Raw genomic sequence first — 18,326 nt, forward strand, 5'->3', positions numbered from 1 at the left:
TATACCGAGAGGTCGATGTCACTGCAGTTTAGGCACTTCTCCGTGTATGTGATGATGGTCGTGGGGAGGTAAAGTATCTTGCACTGGTCATCTCTGATTTTGAATTATACGGCACAAAGCATAAAACATACATACGAACATGCCATGGGGCAAGGCCATTCTTCTAGCACTTTTATCATGACAAAAATCCATTATAATGATGGATGTTAACAGGGATTGACGTCATTATAGATGTGCAATTCTAATCGTGTAGCATCATTGCCTCTGAATTCAATCTTATTGATTCTAAAAGTGGAAAAGCTATTATAATTTCGAATCTGTCCTATACACTTTAATTCGTGGGAAATTGTACAAGAGAGAATATCACAACACTGAAACTCGAAAACATACCAATTTTTTGACTTTCAACGCGAACTACTTGACCCATCGTCTGATAACAAAATCTGACCAAAACATGTTCAGTCTTTTTTGGCATTAAGATAGTGATTTCACTCTTCCGTATCAAAATGAGTTTATTTTTCAAGCGTACAATATCGTTAATTTGATAGGTCTTGAAAAGTCACTCGTTTAATCAATCATCTGGATTACGTTATTTCAGGTTCAATAATCAAAGCTATGGAGAAAGTAAAACTTCTAGTATCCCATTACACAGGATATGATACAAATCCGCGGGAATGTGCATAAAAGCAATTTACCTAACAACCAAGAGCATATGGGTATGACGCTTCAAATTAGCGCGCCAACCTAACTACAACCTAATGTCTGAAATTTGCTAGGGTTTCTTCACAGTCAGGAACAGACACACTATCAGTAACTTAAAAGGCCATAAACGAGTTTTCGTTCCTCAAAGGAAATACGACTGTTATTGTCACATTGTGAATCCATCAAGGGTTTGACTTAATCCATACAGTCTTAAGGATTGATTAAACCTGACACAAGCTACTCTACTGATATGACCTCTCATGGAAATCTCCCAGTCATGTGACCCCACACTAGTCGTTTGCAATTGACCTGATAGATACTCCTCCATCCGACTTCGCTACAGATATATATCACCTGATCAACGTCGTTCAAACTAGACAGTGCTGAAATGTATGAACCAATTATTTAGAAATCTTTCAATGACAGAGCTATTATGGCTAAGGTTTTTATAATCATCTTGTTTAGGGAACGAGCAGAATTTGCAGAGGGGGGCTAAGGAGATAATGGGACACGAGAAAAAATAGAGGTGCGAAGGGAGCATTTAACCCCAGGTAGTCATTCACCAAGTACATTTGCAGCTTCGATGGAATAAGTTCTTAAAACTATGTTGAATTATCATGGGGTGAGTGACTGTCAGAGAATGTGTTCGTGTATGCATCTCTTGAATTTAAGACAATATTCAAGTATTCTATGGCTTTCAATAATGTGTATGGTTTGAAATGTTAAGCCTCTAAGGGGGCCACCTACTATGTCTGCCTCGCACACCTTCCCCACTATTGATCATTCTGATGCTAACAAATCAGGATTGCAATTTAAAGCACTGTTGGCTAAGTACCCCAAGTATAGATTACAACCCAATGTAAGATCTCTCCCTGCAAAGGCCAAGACATGTATTTGTAAAGAAATCTCTTATTGTGTATGTACGCTCAAGTTGATAGTCACTGTTATTGTAATATAGTGTACCGTACATCTCCAGAAAGTAGGACCGGGGGTGTACCGTATAATTGTATAATATAAAATCGGTGTAGCCTTCGTTGAGGCTACGTAAAGTTTGGGGTTCATTTCAAGGGGGGGGGACATGAAATTTTTTGAGGTCACTGTGAATTTCTTTTTTACCAAAACAGTTTCTCCTCAGCCCCCCCCCCCACACACACACACACACTCACACACGCATACCGTAAATTCAGCTCGTTCCCTTAGTCCATGGTACATAATTGGAGTTGAAACTCAATATTCAGTTTTTGACAATGCATTTTGATTGTAATGTCGTAGGTCTTAATCTTTGTCAAGTGGGTTGGACAACACAAATTAAAATATGAATAAGCGTTCACTCAGTTAAGAATAATAGACATGACAGAATCTAGTGTGTGCATGACAAATTCATATGTAAGAATAATAGACATGACAGAATCTAGTGTTTGCATGACAAATTCATATGTAAGAATAATAGACATGACAGAATCTAGTGTGTGCATGACAAATTCATAATGTAAGAATAATAGACATGACAGAATCCAGTGTGTGCATGACAAATTCATAATGTAAGAATAATAGACATGACAGAATCCAGTGTGTGCATGACAAATTCACATGTAAGAATAATAGACATGACAGAATCTAGTGTGTGCATGACACATTCATAATGTAAGAATAATAGACATGACAGAATCCAGTGTTTGCATGACAAATTCATAATGTAAGAATAACAGACATGACAGAATCCAGTGTGTGCATGACAAATTCATAATGTAAGAATAACAGACATGACAGAATCCAGTGTTTGCATGACAAATTCATAATGTAAGAATAACAGACATGACAGAATCCAGTGTGTGCATGACAAATTCACATGTAAGAATAATAGACATGACAGAATCTAGTGTGTGCATGACACATTCATAATGTAAGAATAATAGACATGACAGAATCCAGTGTTTGCATGACAAATTCACATGTAAGAATAATAGACATGACAGAATCTAGTGTGTGCATGACAAATTCATATGTAAGAATAATAGACATGACAGAATCTAGTGTGTGCATGACAAATTCATATGTAAGAATAATAGACATGACAGAATCTAGTGTGTGCATGACAAATTCATAATATAATTATAATAGACATGACAATCTAGTGTGTGCATGACAAATTCATATGTAAGAATAATAGACATGACAGAACCTAGTGTGTGCATGACAAATTCATATGTAAGAATAATAGACATGACAGAACCTAGTGTGTGCATGACAAATTCATATGTAAGAATAATAGACATGACAGAACCTAGTGTGTGCATGACAAATTCATATGTAAGAATAATAGACATGACAGAACCTAGTGTGTGCATGACAAATTCATATATAAGAATAATAGACACAGAACCTCGTGTGTGCATGACAAATTCATATATAAGAATAATAGACATGGTAGGAAATTCCCATTGAGGTTTGCATATATATTCTTATATTTATTTAAAATATATTGAAATATTTGCGTATTTGACAAGTACACTAGATTCTGTCATGTCTATTATTCTTACAACAACTTTTAATTAAAAGATTTGCTTAATTGTCACTAAATTTGGATACAATTAATTAGTATCTACGATCTGTTATAAGTGTATAGTTTTTAGTGATAAATAGGGCACGGTGTGTAATTCTGATCTTTCTTAATGAACTGATTTTATTTTCATTCACAATATCTAGAGCTAAACATCAATCAAAATTTGGGAAAATACCCAAACACAGCTCATACATTTAGATAATGATAATGGCGTCTCCAAATGGTTGGTCTCTCTACTATGATGTGTAATCAAATGTTAGTTTCAGTTCACCAGTTCAGCCATCCGTGCTTTGAATGTCAGACCCACACTTATTTATAACTATTAATGTAATTTATCAAGCTGCCATTTCATGCACATCAATTGGATATATTGAACCAAATTATGCTACAAATATAGTAAGTTGAAAGAAAATGTATTTGACTGTTGATAGAAGACCATTTAAAAGCCCGAGAATATCATTTAAAATCAGCTGAAGTTGACCTACATATAATAAGTAGTTGAATCAGGTTAAGTAAGGCGCAAACGAGGAACTGCATCTAATAGTGCGGCTGTACGGACGTCAATGGGCATATATGTTACTGTTCGAATGATTTAAACACATGTAAGGAGAGCCAACAAGAAACTGCAATTACTGTATTTAGGAGCGTATAATACGAGCACTCTTAAGTCGTGTAATCCGCAGCAAATAAAAGTGCAACTAATTAGATATAAAACATAAGGATTGCTATTTGGTGTATAACGATCCCTGACAACCTGAACGTCAAAATTCTATTGGGCACTTGACCACCTCCGTGCAGACCTCGATTACAGCTTAGCGAAGCGTTCTAAATATAGGTTGTGGTACACGAATTAGAACGATGATGTTTGGAAATTAACAGTGCAAGATTACTCCTGTGTTTTTCCATACATCACCCGCCGGAAAGGCCTGTTAATGCCTCTAGCCCGCTACTCTTCCCGAGTTTTTGATAAAAGCCTTTCGATCTAAGCGCCACGGGGAAAAAGAGAAATAATGTTTTCGGTAAAAAAAATTGGAAATCACATGTCATGGATAATTCACTCCGTAAAACACTTAAATGAGAACAACAGGTTCGCAAGGCCCTGTAGCGGTTTGATATTAGGAGTCCAGTGATAAAACCGAGGTCTCCAATGTAGTTTGGAGGGAAAATAAATTTGTACAGTGATACCTTGATTGCAACTGCCGACAAAGAACTCCCTCTTACGTACTACATTCAGTCCGGGGTGTATATTCTGTAAACTTTTATATGAAAACAAATATAGCAATACAAACATTATCAATATCATTCTATCATTTGCTTTCTCTAATTCGTTTTTGCCACTTCTCCTGTGACCCGTTTGATGACCTCATCCATGCACATAAGAAGATCAAAGTATTTATAGGTTTTTGGCTTAAATATTCATTGGCGATGAAACTAAGGGTCGTTGTACTAACCTTTGCTCTAACTAAACAGTTTTACACGATAGCTACAGTCGCAGATTATTTAGTTTGTGCACAGCTGTTCAGTAGTATTAAATATACAATTTGGCGCCTCAGTATATGAAAAACTTCGTTCTTTACATGCAAGTCTTGCCATTGTAATAATATGCTCTTTGTTGAGGGTGTATTTAAATATAAGCCTTCCTGTTAGTTTACGGGCATCATGAATGGATTGCGCTATTCTATGTCATGCTTTCATTATTTAGTTTTCTACAATAGGAACCGCAAATCGATGAAGGAAGTCAGCTTTCATGGTGTATTATACCTTGTTATGAATGATTTTTGGGGATACAGTTTATTTTGCCAGAATGGTTGCTTTGTGACAAATAATAAGAGCGAAATGAAACAAACACCCTAAAATAACAAAGTCTCAAACTCGTGATTGTCAGGGTATTATAAGAGATTACAGGTATGATAAAAATTAATGTCGAATACTGCAGCTGGGACTATGACAAACACTGTTAAACGGCCCAAACGTTATGAATATTCAACTATTGGTACAATTCCATACGTTGGACGTGCTTAAGTTTAAAAAATACATACTTTCAGAAAAATATGGGAGAATGACATTTTAATCATATTTTGAAGAATTCAATTGTATTGTATTCTTTTCTCTTGTATATGTCCTGGATTGAGGTTTAAATTGTTTTTATTGCTTGACCCCTATGTTACACCTACAACTTACTTCCTTAGATATAATCTTGACGTAACCCTTCATTTCTTCATATGTTAAATTTTTAATATATTATACACCCTCTGAGTTTAATCCATAATTCATGATCCCTTGTAATCCAAGATTTACGAAGTAAAAGGACTTGGATCTTTTCTTCAACAGCCGCGGGAAATGACAGTCAGACAACAGTATATGCGAACGTTGAATAAATCAAAGTGCCAAGTAACATGATAAATCTAAATAGTTTATGAAACCATTTAGTTAAAGAAAGATGAGTAATGATGTGCGCTTTAATTTATAGTTGTTAATAAGTACAGAAATCGTCGAGCTTAACTAAATAAATTATGTCTATCAAGTATTTCACTTCTTGGGAAAACCTTTTGAATTTCGTCTCAATCTCTTTACGAACTTAAAACTCTGCCATATAGAGGGCGGAATTTTTATATTTACGCACAATTTTACACTATTGAAAGTGTAAATTTGTAGTATTTACAAAAAAAATCGAACATTTCCTTAAGCCACAACAAGGTATCTTTACAGCGTCCTATTTCCAGAACGTTTGCTAAATCTGCTTTCTTCAAATTGTTTTCGTCTTCAATAGAGATTGAACATCGAAGAGTAACCTGGTTTACGACATGATTATGCAGAAGGCTGCGGTCTGAATATGGTTGGGTGAATCCATAGTCTAGGCAAACATCGCGTCATCTATAGATACATTTTCAGAGATATCTTCGTACGAGCTGCCGACTATTTTACGTTTCGTCCGTTCTCTTTACCTTTCACAGATGTCCTATCGGAGCAAGACCCGGTCTAGAGATAACATAACGTTTATTGGGCACCAACACATGAGTGATGAAGGCTCTGTAAAACCCGTTGTACATAATTCAACGAGGCGGAGTCATGGCAAAGGTACTACAGTAAAAAGAACAGTGTATTCAGGACTACTTGCTGTACGGATAAAAACGAAAAAGGGCTTGTCCTCGAAATGGGAATTTGTGGAACAATTTGTCGTTGTGACATCGCAGTGTCTCTCGTACTACGATTCGCCTATTAATTGGGTAAGTATTTATTCATAAACATATGACTGTCTTGTTCGTATTATCTTGTTTGTATTATGCGACCTTTCTTGATCATTGTCTGAATTTAGGTTTTTGTGCTAACTTATAGCACATAGCACATGATCATTACATGCGGACGCTGTTTAATCCAAGACCGCTCTTCGTTCGTGTAGGGGCACGTTGAATAATAACGACAATACATTTTCCTTCTACGTGACAGCCAGATTTATCCATATTAACTAGTGCTTTTTTCAGATTTATATTGCTGTTCAGAGGGAATGATGTTTCTGAATTCCATCCCACAATAGAACCGACTGTGTGCTTGAATTTAACTAGCATCAAATCAGTATGCAAAACAGAGCAAGTGAATCGGCAAGGTGGGGATGTTCGTGGTCTGCTTGCTAGCATATATTACTCGATTCAATTTTCCAGTCAATGCAATTTAATCGTAATGGCAAATAAACTAGGGTATATACTTCAAGGGCTTTCATTACCCGAGCTATTATATCTACTTTAATGTATTTTTCTGATTGGATTTAGCTTGGTAAGTCTGTCCGAGATAATTCAGTAAATTTGATTTTTATAGATTTAACCTAGTCATCACAAACAAGAAACAATCGTATTGACAACAGTAAATCTCACATTCCTTTGATTGAAACATAATCAATGGCAATCACAAGAAACACACCTATCCATGTATAAACATTCTTTCTGTCCGCATAATAACAGAACAGTACCATTTTCAGACTATTTTTTAAAAGTTTCATCTTCACAATATTGTTAATAGGGGTATACTGCCTATTATAATACGGTGCAATACCATATTCTATATACCTGTGTTTTGTTGAAAATACAGTATTGATGCACGATAGGATAACGTGTAGAGGTTACAACCACACGAGTAGCTTGGCCTTGAAGTGTGTCCTTGAAAAGCTACACTGCGATAGTTAATATGAACCATTTCGTATTATCTCCGTTAAGTAGTCACGATCATGACGATACGCTGCATAATTCGCTGTGAATGTCAACGTGATTAATGATGAAAATATGTACCAAAGGTAAACAGTGTTGTTTAAACTTACACCACACACCAACATTACCAAAGGTAAACAGTGTTGTTAAAACTTACACCACACACCAACATTACCAAAGGTAAACAGTGTTGTTAAAACTTACACCACACACCAACATTACCAAAGGTACATAGTATTATTTAAACTTACACCACACACAAACAAACATTACCAAAGGTAAACAGTGTTGTTAAAACTTACACCACACACCAACATTACCAAAGGTAAACAGTGTTGTTAAAACTTACACCACACACAAACAAACATTACCAAAGGTAAATAGTGATGTTAAAACTTACACCACACACCAACATTACCAAAGGTACATAGTATTATTAAAACTTACACCACACACCAACATTGCCAAAGGTAAACAGTATTATTAAAACTTACACCACACACCAACATTACCAAAGGTACATAGTATTATTAAAACTTACATCACACATCAACATTACCAAAGGTAAACAGTATTATTGAAACTTACACCACACACCAAAATTACAAAAGGTACGCAGTATTATTAAAACCTACACCACACACCAACATTACCAAAGGTACATGGTATTATTAAAACTTACACCACACACCAACATTACCAAAGGTACATGGTATTATTAAAACTTACACCACACACCAACATTACCAAAGGTACATGGTATTATTAAAACTTACACCACACACCAACATTACCAAAGGTAAACAGTGTTGTTAAAACTTACACCACACACCAACATTACCAAAGGTAAACAGTGTTGTTAAAACTTACACCACACACCAACATTACCAAAGGTAAACAGTATTATTAAAACTTACACCACACACAAAAATTACCAAAGGTACATAGTATTATTAAAACCTACACCACACACCAACATTACCAAAGGTAAACAGTATTATTAAAACTTACACCACACATCGACATTTTATCCATTCGTTGCCTTAAACAAATCATGTACATGTAAGAAATTGAAACCTGATAGGTATTTCCATCAGAAGAAATGTGAGTGGAAACGAAAGATTGATACTTTAGACACATGATATCAAAAACAACTAGATCATGACATTGCATTGTGCATTCAACTTGTAGCCGTAAAATGAATGCCAAGGTGAAAATTTGTTCACCTCAACTTGAAATGAATGTACTTTAGTCACATAAATAGCTGCTGCTACAATTTAATTTTCATCTTCTTTGATACACATTTTGTCCTTCCGATTTAACCTTGAATATATTTAGAACCGTTACATTGACATGAAGAGATACGTGTAAATTTACATGACGACATCACTGCACTATTGAGAGCCATATCTGTCTGACATTCAATGAATTGCAACAACTAGCCATATTATGATGGTTGACCTTGAAGCTGTGCGATATTTCAGTTAAAAGATTATTGCAGTTGTAAACAATGACTTTTAAAAGTCTTTGGATTGCAATGACTGCTACACTTTGCAACACTAACATAAAAGAAGAAAATACTATGATGGAGAAATGTGCACAAACCACATGATAATGATCAAACAAATTGGACTATTTTACTTTTCCTCTTCTTTGTTTCCTTTTTCAGAATAAAAATGTTGTGTGTGACTTGGCAGATGGTTGTTAAAGTAATTTTCTTGTTTATTTGCAAACGTAATTTTATATTTAATTTCCTTTTCGGAAAGTTTCATGATCTGAAGTGGTTCCATCTTTTATGTTCTAGTTCTATCTTCTATCTAGTAACATTGATTTTACCTATTTTTTAAATCTTCCACTTCTTCATAAGGTAATTTGTAACTCGTAAAAAGATAGTGTTCATTATAGAATTAAACTTGTAGTCAATTCTCCATCATTCCTAGCTGCAATCTTAATTCAAGAACATAGTATGATGGATTATTATCCATGCAAAAAGATAAGTCTTTCTTTGATATTTCCCAGTAGTCCTATTTTTTGTCAAACAGACTTTCAGTTCTTTATTGTATTAATGTTATGGCATGTAAGAGTCGTACCATTTGTCACCTGTCTCGACGTAAGGGCTACAGAACTTTCTCATTTGATTGAAAGCAGACAACATTTCTATTTCCCAGGGCTTTTGTAGCGCTAGTATGCCAATAATTATACATAGCAGCCGGAATTAGCCCATTGAGGTCTTAACTTAACCTTTTTTGTCCCGATCTCAATCCAGTATTTAATTTGAATAAACCGACGGGAATGTGATACATATGTAATGAACTCGGATAAAAAAATTGAAATACTCCCGTGCGTACACTAAAGTTATCGTCATATCGATAGGATATTCATTGGAGAAGAACTTGAAGCAATATGATATAAACAAACCATAGGTCGAAAATGGAGAAGTCGACTTTGATTGAACGACACGATATGTTGGATGGACTCGATCGAAGGATATTTATTTAAAATCCCTTACTCAAACATGGCTCCATTAACGTTATCAAGTGGCATAGCTTACAGATGTGTATTGAGATAGTTACGGTCTTTAGCTATGGTAATACATTATCCAGATTTGCTTTGCTATCAGGGAGACTCGTCTCAGCTTTTGAAAACGTGTACAGCAATTATTTTGACCTTTGCCTAAAACCTATCTTATACATAGACTTTCTGTGGCTGCTTGCTTTCATCTTCTTGACTACAAGCTTTACTTTAACGAGCATGCTCAATAAGATCTGTATAAGAGAGACATGAGGATATGTTTTTTAATGTCCATAACATATATACAGCTTCTGTATTCTTCGGTAAAGATTCATTCCATATTTAGCTTTTTCTCAAACCCGTAAAATGAGTTGTATAAGAATATTGCATTTTCGCTTGGAGGGACATCACAGAGTTTTATTATCAGTGATGTAATTTGTTGATCGAATCCCATTTGAACAGCAAAGAAGACAGAAATATTGCATGACCGACCTCTTAATGAATGACCCCATGACCGTGTAAATGTGTAATCTTATATGCTAGGGTTTTATAATTAAACTCAAGACTTTGCAGTGCTGTACCATACACGTATTGCCTTTCTATGAGGGCACTGGTAGAGGTCTATTACCCCGGGGGTTGTTATGTAGCAACTATTTCCCGATGCAGAAAGGCGAGGGAAGTACTTCGTACATAACAGTATGAAGGGAAATATTACGTCTACTCGTGCCCAAATAAAACCAGGCAATAACAACAATAAGCATTTCATAACACGTCACAGTCTCAGGAACACATTCTTTTCTTAGTCAAAACAAATCATCGGTAGGACTTCCATGCCACATGAATAGTGCCCTATGAAAAATAGTATACGACTAGTGCCTCACTCTATGCAAATTGAGGTCATTATGGGTTTCTAATCCATACCACGTGGCACGATATAAGCCAATCACTGAAGGCTACATAACAATGATGTTATAAATACCATAATAAATGTGTACGTATATTTATATAAATATTAAGTTATAATATACTGAATATGTGTATATGAGTGAATCTTAATATATTTACCTAAATACATTTTACAATATGTGAGATTTCAAATATCATAAGGTGAAACCATCAAGTTTGTTTAGCAAAAGTACTAGTTTAATGTCAATTTAATACATTATTTGCCACTGTTCAAATGTTCGCTTTGCTTGACTCGAAAATAAAATATTAAAATGTATAAAGTCATATTACATTATTATATCATTATATTTATTATATTACAGTATTTTGCATATGAATGGGCAAACCCTCCTAAATATTAATCGTATAAGGGCATGATTGTGCAGTAAAACTTGTCACCAGTACTGAAATGAACATAGCAAAACCAACCAATCAATTGTAACGATATAGGCTCTATATTTAGCAATATCATATTATCAACGTAGCAGTTCTTTAATCACGTGTTCCCATAATAAGATTGAAACTATTCAATCTATTTCAATACAACCCGGAAATGCAGTGAGTATTGCAAATGCCTTTGCAATATGACAGTTCCAATGCTTGAACACTGTGCCTTATAAACCATCTACATATATCTGCGAGATAGATTGCCATTATAACAATCGTAATGAAGTTATGATTTGCTATGTGTGTTACACTGTAATGACATGTTGAGACGTTGACAAGTTTACTAGTGTGTCGGGCAATGTCAGGTGTTCTACATCGGGTACATGACCTTCTGACCACCTCACAAAACCATATAACTCAGTCTGTGAAATAAACTTCTCACACTGAGTTTAATGATCTGATCATTCAGTTTATTTACTTTCATGTATTATCAACTAGTGGTAGTTATCACCGTACAGTGACACAAATAAAATGATTGACATATTCTAGGATTTGTATAGCTTTTACTTATGAATGTATGTGTCATAAGTGTAGCTATTTGTAGGTATCGGACACGCCACGAGAGAATTGGACCCATAGATGTTACAGTAATGCTAATCTAGTGAAATCCTGTTGATGTCTGTGAAATCGTCCGTTATGTAAACCGAACATGAGATTACAGATGAAATTTGAAGACTATTGCTGTCTACGGAGTGATTTCCTTAAAGGTCAAATGACTGCTTTCGTCATATATTTCTTGTGTAAATTTCTCTTGAAACGTAACTACATTATGAAATTCATCATCTTACTTTCCATAGTAGAACGAGTCTCTCTTGTTCATACGCTAAAACATATGTTTGACAGCCATTTTAAAAGGTTAATCCCTTTCAAAGTTTATTTCAGATCTTTTTTAAAAATATAGTTTTCGTTTAATTATCAGCTCTTCAATTCTAAAAGGTTTTTCAGGAGCAGACACGATGTGAGATAAAACGCGCAAAAATACTGTATGACACCAGAGCCGGTCTGGATATACAGTTATAGTTTAATGATTATTTTAAGAGAAATGAAAAAACATAAATGAATGGCGCCATGAAATATTTACATCAGATTCGAAGTACCTGTGGATAAACCAATGCTGAAACATACGTCATTTCGGTTTAAACGAATTAAACAGACTTTAGTCTTTGATAGATATGTGTCCTTAGAAAAACAACTCGGCTTATATTTTCCAACGCCCTGAGAGAAAGGGGTTGTCGTCAAATCTCTACTGAATTAGGCCCAGGAAGACATGTACACTGATGATAACATATCACCGCTATAGAACGATCGTAATTCATAATATATCCAGTGCATAAAGTTCGTGATGATCAAATGTCTTCCAGGTTTATAACGATATTCTTTATTCAGTAGCAATATTTACCTACATATCATACTACCCCCTCCCCAACGGCAACATTTTCCTGAGAGATGCAATAACTTAGTCACTATTTTGCCAAGGTCATGTGCGAAATAGAACTAGCTTTGGGCTAATTCTTAATAAGACGAGCATGTTACCATTAATACTTCTAACTTTAAATTGTAAAGAACTGCAGTAACGTTTTGGTCGTGTATTTTAATAACAGCATAGACTGCAGGCAATTCAATAGCCACCACAGTGGGAGTAGTTAACTGACTACTGCATAATCTACAGATAATATTGCTTCACCACTGATTTTATCGTATAGAATTTAATGGTTGGAAGTCAATCGATGTCTAGATAGAACGCCAATTCTACAGATACAGTCTGGTCAATAACTCTTACAATAACAATGACTTTTTGACCGTAACATTTATAAGTAACTGTAGTATATACAATTTATGACCACACATATTCTCTGTTAGTATAGGTCATACTATGCAGACTTAGTATGGCAGTTAAATATGATGAATTCATACCCGCATACCACATACGTTATTAAATATTTTGTTATACTTGTGGTGGCCATGTTATAACCAGCTTACACGCTGAGTGACATTTTTCTCATTTTTGTTATCAAATTTCATAATTTTATGTTTAAGGAACAACTTATACTGGTTCCTCAGATAATCTTCCTTTAACCCATCTCTATTATCAACTTAAAGTAAATAAGGAATCCCATGCCTGTCATATACTTTCACAATATTCAGCGCAATTTGCTACTCTTGGGGCCATCTTAATACTTAGTATTTCTTTATTCTCAAAAATATCAATTTAAAGATGCAGTTTACTAATGTTATTTAATGATTACGTGATAACAGGCAAACCGGTATTCTAGGTAGCTGACTAGTAGTAACAAATCCAACCTCTCTTTTATTATTGAATCAGTTATCCTAATAAATCTGACAATTCTTTGCACGGAAAAAATATCAATACGATGAATTAGTCACTACGAACGTTGATATGCAAAAACAACATCTTCTGTTATCACAAGGTCAGGGATCGTGCGTGCGCTGCTGGAGGGGATGATTCCTGATCATCTCGACGTGACGTGGCGAATGCGGGAAAGATTGGAACCATACCTAAGATACACGTATCTTAACTTTGTTTAATTGGGTCATATGATAACATTTGCTATTTCTACACAATGTATCATAAACATACATGTTTTCTATATTCTTGTCCATTTTTGAATAATGCTACTTTAGGACCCAAGACACCATAGGTTATCCCAGAACCAGTAAGTCCATTTAGTTTAGTTAATAATATTTATAACACATCAATTTGCTTTCTTACCCCCTTCAGTGATTACATGAAATCCTGTCACGTGATATGGACTAGATTTACCACAGACCTAACTTTATATACAGAATTCGTGTTCTATATTTGCCCAAGGACACTAGCAAAGGAGATCTGCCTTACGTCATCGTTAAAAGGCGAGTCTGTAGTCTGCTTAAAGCGCTTACAGTAACCACATAAAGTGGCAAGATTGTATATTCAGACACAGGAAGAACTTCAAAATTTTGTTGACGGCAAGAATGCAAAGAGCACAAGGGAAAAGAAAGGAGCAGACGTCGAAAAGATTTCTGACGTCAATCTATGTTATGGCTGATGGCGTCAATGATTTACATGTTATGTGTTATATAAATATCAAATATTCTGGCACAAGTTAATACGTTTAGCTATTTGGGAAGCTTGTTTCCAAAGAACAACATCGCTACTGATTCCTAAATAATAATAATAATAAATAAGTCAGTCAGTCAGTCAGTCAGGTAGGTAGATGGGTAGATAGCTAGGTAGCTAGTTAGTTAGGTAGCTAGCTAGCTAGCTTGGTTGGTTGGTTGGTTGGTTGGTTGGTTGGTTGATTGGTTGTTGCCTGGTTGGTTGGTCGGTGCCATGCTTGTTATTTACACTCTTTGTCATAAAACCTTAGCATTTCGGTGTTTGAGACACACACAATTCTTGTTCGTTTTGTGCAACAATTTACTCTAAAACAGTTTGATGTGTTCTGTTTTAGAGTAAATTGTTGCACAAAACGGCAAATCCTAAGCTCTCATGACCAGGATTCAGTGTGTCTCAAACAAGGATTGTGTGTGTTTCGAACAAGAATTGTGTGTGTCTCAAACACCCAAATGCTAAGCTTTTATGACAAAGAGTGTACCAAAACGTAGTTGACATGACATTATGAGAAACACATAGAAAGTCAATCAGACACGGTGTTATCAAAATGCCAATCCGTCAATAAAAATATTTCTGTTAATGTCTTTGACTGTAAATTTATTTCATACTTAAAGTATATACTATGCATTAGAAAGGTCCCTCAATGGACATCAAACTTGTTCAGGAAATTTGGAATTGATTATATCACAGTAGAAGCGTGACAATTTCCCTTTATGAAGAATTTACAAATGTCATATATCAGTATTACTTTACAATAGTATTTAGCGTAGTTTTGTATAAATGGGACAGAGTGTATCATTATAGCCAATACTTGCACAAAGCTTAGAATTTGCCATGACCCCCAGTTCAACAGTTTGTGCCCTGTAGTATTTTTATCAGAGCTGCACTCTTTCATCTTGTACGATAATGACTGTTGATGCCGCCTCTCATAACCGGGGTGATCTGTGCGCCCTCGCCTGTTTCAATCATTTTTTTCAAATATTTGTACTATTATTCCGAAAACAACATCTTTCTTTTTAATTCAACAGTGTTGATATGATATATAACGAGGAGACAGGACGAATGTCTCCGACTGAGTGTACCACGTGTAAAGAAATTACACTCCAGGGATTCGAAGTGGTTGAAATACCTTATTTTCTTCATTTCTATTCAAAGATAAGACTCAAACAGAGAAATGAACAGAGCAATAGCAAGAGAGTTTATGACATTCAAATTTGCATCGCAAACAAATACCCTGCACCATCTCAAACTTAAGATTTCTTAACAAACATTTACAGTAAAATATTTGAATTTCATCAGAAGTCCCCTAAATAACCATCTTTGCTAGGTTTGTTTGACAAATGAGTGATACCGAGACCTTTAGAAGAAATGTGAAATGAATTATTCCCTGGTGGTAACCTGATTCAATGCTACACGATTGTGTAGTTAACATACGAAACTCCAAGTCAATAGCTAAGGGTGCTCGCAATAATCAACCATAATCAATGACTTCACTGTGCATGGGGCTACTCCGTTTATGTACGCAAAAAACATCTGTGTTTAAAGCAAACGTCACTACCCTTGCAAGCCCTGTACATATAAATTAAATTAAATGAACTTTGTATATCCCGCAATTTACACATTTGCGTGTATTATCTCGCGTTGATGGTGCTAGTCTTTTAAATAGCTATAATTTAATGATAGATTGAATATTATTCAAACAACATTTATTACATAAAATGCAGGCCTTCGAATACCTACACTTTGATATATCAACTTCATCGGTCAAACGTAAGACAGTTTTTAGTCATTACATCGCAGTATTGATACCCTTTTAGCGTCACAAGATAAAGAAATAGGAATGAGAGAGCTCATAAATACAAACTGAAAAGAAGTGATGTCAACTGGCCTTAAAAGCACTGGTGCGACCTTATCTAGTAACCTGGATTGTGTTAACTATAACAACGTATTTTTGCAATAAAGCTTTTGATCCTACCAATTTATAGACCTAGACATACCGTTGTTACCAGTATCATAAATTTTCAGCCAAATACATGCGGTATAGGCAGAGAGTAATCACACGAAGAAGTGTCCATGTATCCAAATAAGAAAGGTTCTTATTCCGTTGATGTTAATCTGTGAGTAACACCTTTACGGTTCATCCCGAGTGTCTCATCTTACACGTTTGAACCCATTGATTCGTTTTCTACCGTCACGAGCTCTGGTATGTAGAATAATGGCTGCCTCAATGTCTAGGGGGATTTAGAACGGAAATCCTTTAAATTGAACAACAGTGTGCGAGGATGAGATTCCCATCTTTCATTTTCCCTTAAACAATCCATGAGAGCTATCTTGTCCTTCAGTAACAGCCGTTCTGACCTTGACTTGATTGTGTTTTTCTATAAAATTCTAAATTGCTATGGCTAAGCACGTTGATAATCTTCAAATTGTTGACTGTATGGTTGATTATAGGGGATTGATGACAGGTCGACGGTTCCCTGGATACCTTGTATATTTTAGCTTTTTTGTGACGGAGATTGGTTTGTTTTTTTGAAACAACACGTAATGCACGTCGTTTATTTTACGAGAACATAGATATGAACGATAATTTCTTGGTCGAGATTCAAGGCACAACACGCTATACAAAAACGTCATTTTGGATGCATATTAAATAATAATGATTTTATAACAACGGACCAAACAAAGGAATTTCGCTAAATGTGTTTACTCTACAGTCAATATTTTGTACAATATTCAAATATCACATCGTAAGAACATCCTGCTTTAAGATATGTAAAAAGTCCTTTAAAATAACGAAAGTGTTTGCTAGACAAAATATCGTTAGTTACTTTCCTGTATCGCACACAGTAATAGGTTGTGGTAGACCTGTTCATTCAGTCTTAACAAGTTGTTGAGTGGTAAAATTCAAATAGTACATGTACTTGGATGCCTCACACGCCCTCGCACATCATTGTGTAGTCGCAAAAATTTGTTTGGTGCCGGTTACACGACCCCACCTATATTTTTTTACTGCCGAACCTAAACTTTTTCGGATGGTTTCAAGAAAAAATGAAATAAAATCGCGAAAATTGTGAAGTCTCGTGAGAAATAGTGTATGTGGAAACTGACCTCAACTTAAAAAGACAATATACCAGATTTAAACTGAATGCCTCCCGTAAGGGAATCACTAATTATGTAAATAACTCATTAAACTAAAAAACTATGGTAACAGGCTTTGTTTTTTGGACAAGTGTGCTTTCTTAGGTTAATGTATGTAAGAGTGTATGATACTGCTTAATTACTGAATATCATTCATTATTCAAAATACTCATTAAAGGAAAAAGTTGTAGCAACAAACTTCATAGGACAGGTGCGTATTATTATGATATACGTATCATATTATACGAAATTTGAAGCTTGCATTTTTAAGATACAACCTAGTTACCTAAAATCATTAATTATGGAAATTTTTCATTAAAACTAAGCTATATAAAAGATTTTATAGGAAATAGCCGCTTTGTTATGGTTAACGTATGTACTAAATTATATTGAAATTGACGTATGCAGTCTTAAAATATAGCCTAATTACCGAAAATCATTAATTATGCAAATTATTCATTAACACTGTAAGGTACATCAACAAGCTTTACAGGACATATGTGATTGTTATGGTTAATGTGTGTACTGAATTATATTGGAATTGAAGTATGTATTCTTAAGATATAGCCTAATTACCGAAAATCATTAATTATGCAAATTATTCATTAACACTGTACGGTGCATCAACAAACTTGATAGGACATATGTGTTTTCTTATGGTTAACGTATGTACTAAATTATGTTGAATTTGAAATATGTATTCTTA

General features: G+C 34.9%; 1 protein-coding gene across 1 annotated transcript in view; it reads left to right on the forward strand.

Moving 5' to 3' along the window:
* The window catches only part of LOC144440149 (uncharacterized), a 105,817-nt gene that overhangs the window by 61,825 nt on the left and 25,666 nt on the right, over window positions 1–18,326 (forward strand). Inside the window, exon 2 of the mRNA XM_078129424.1 lies at window positions 6,220–6,492. Coding sequence (XP_077985550.1) covers window positions 6,220–6,492 — 273 coding nt within the window. The remainder of the gene's footprint in view (window positions 1–6,219; window positions 6,493–18,326) is intronic.

This window comes from Glandiceps talaboti, chromosome 1 (assembly GCF_964340395.1).
Source record: "Glandiceps talaboti chromosome 1, keGlaTala1.1, whole genome shotgun sequence".
Lineage (NCBI taxonomy): Eukaryota > Metazoa > Hemichordata > Enteropneusta > Spengelidae > Glandiceps > Glandiceps talaboti.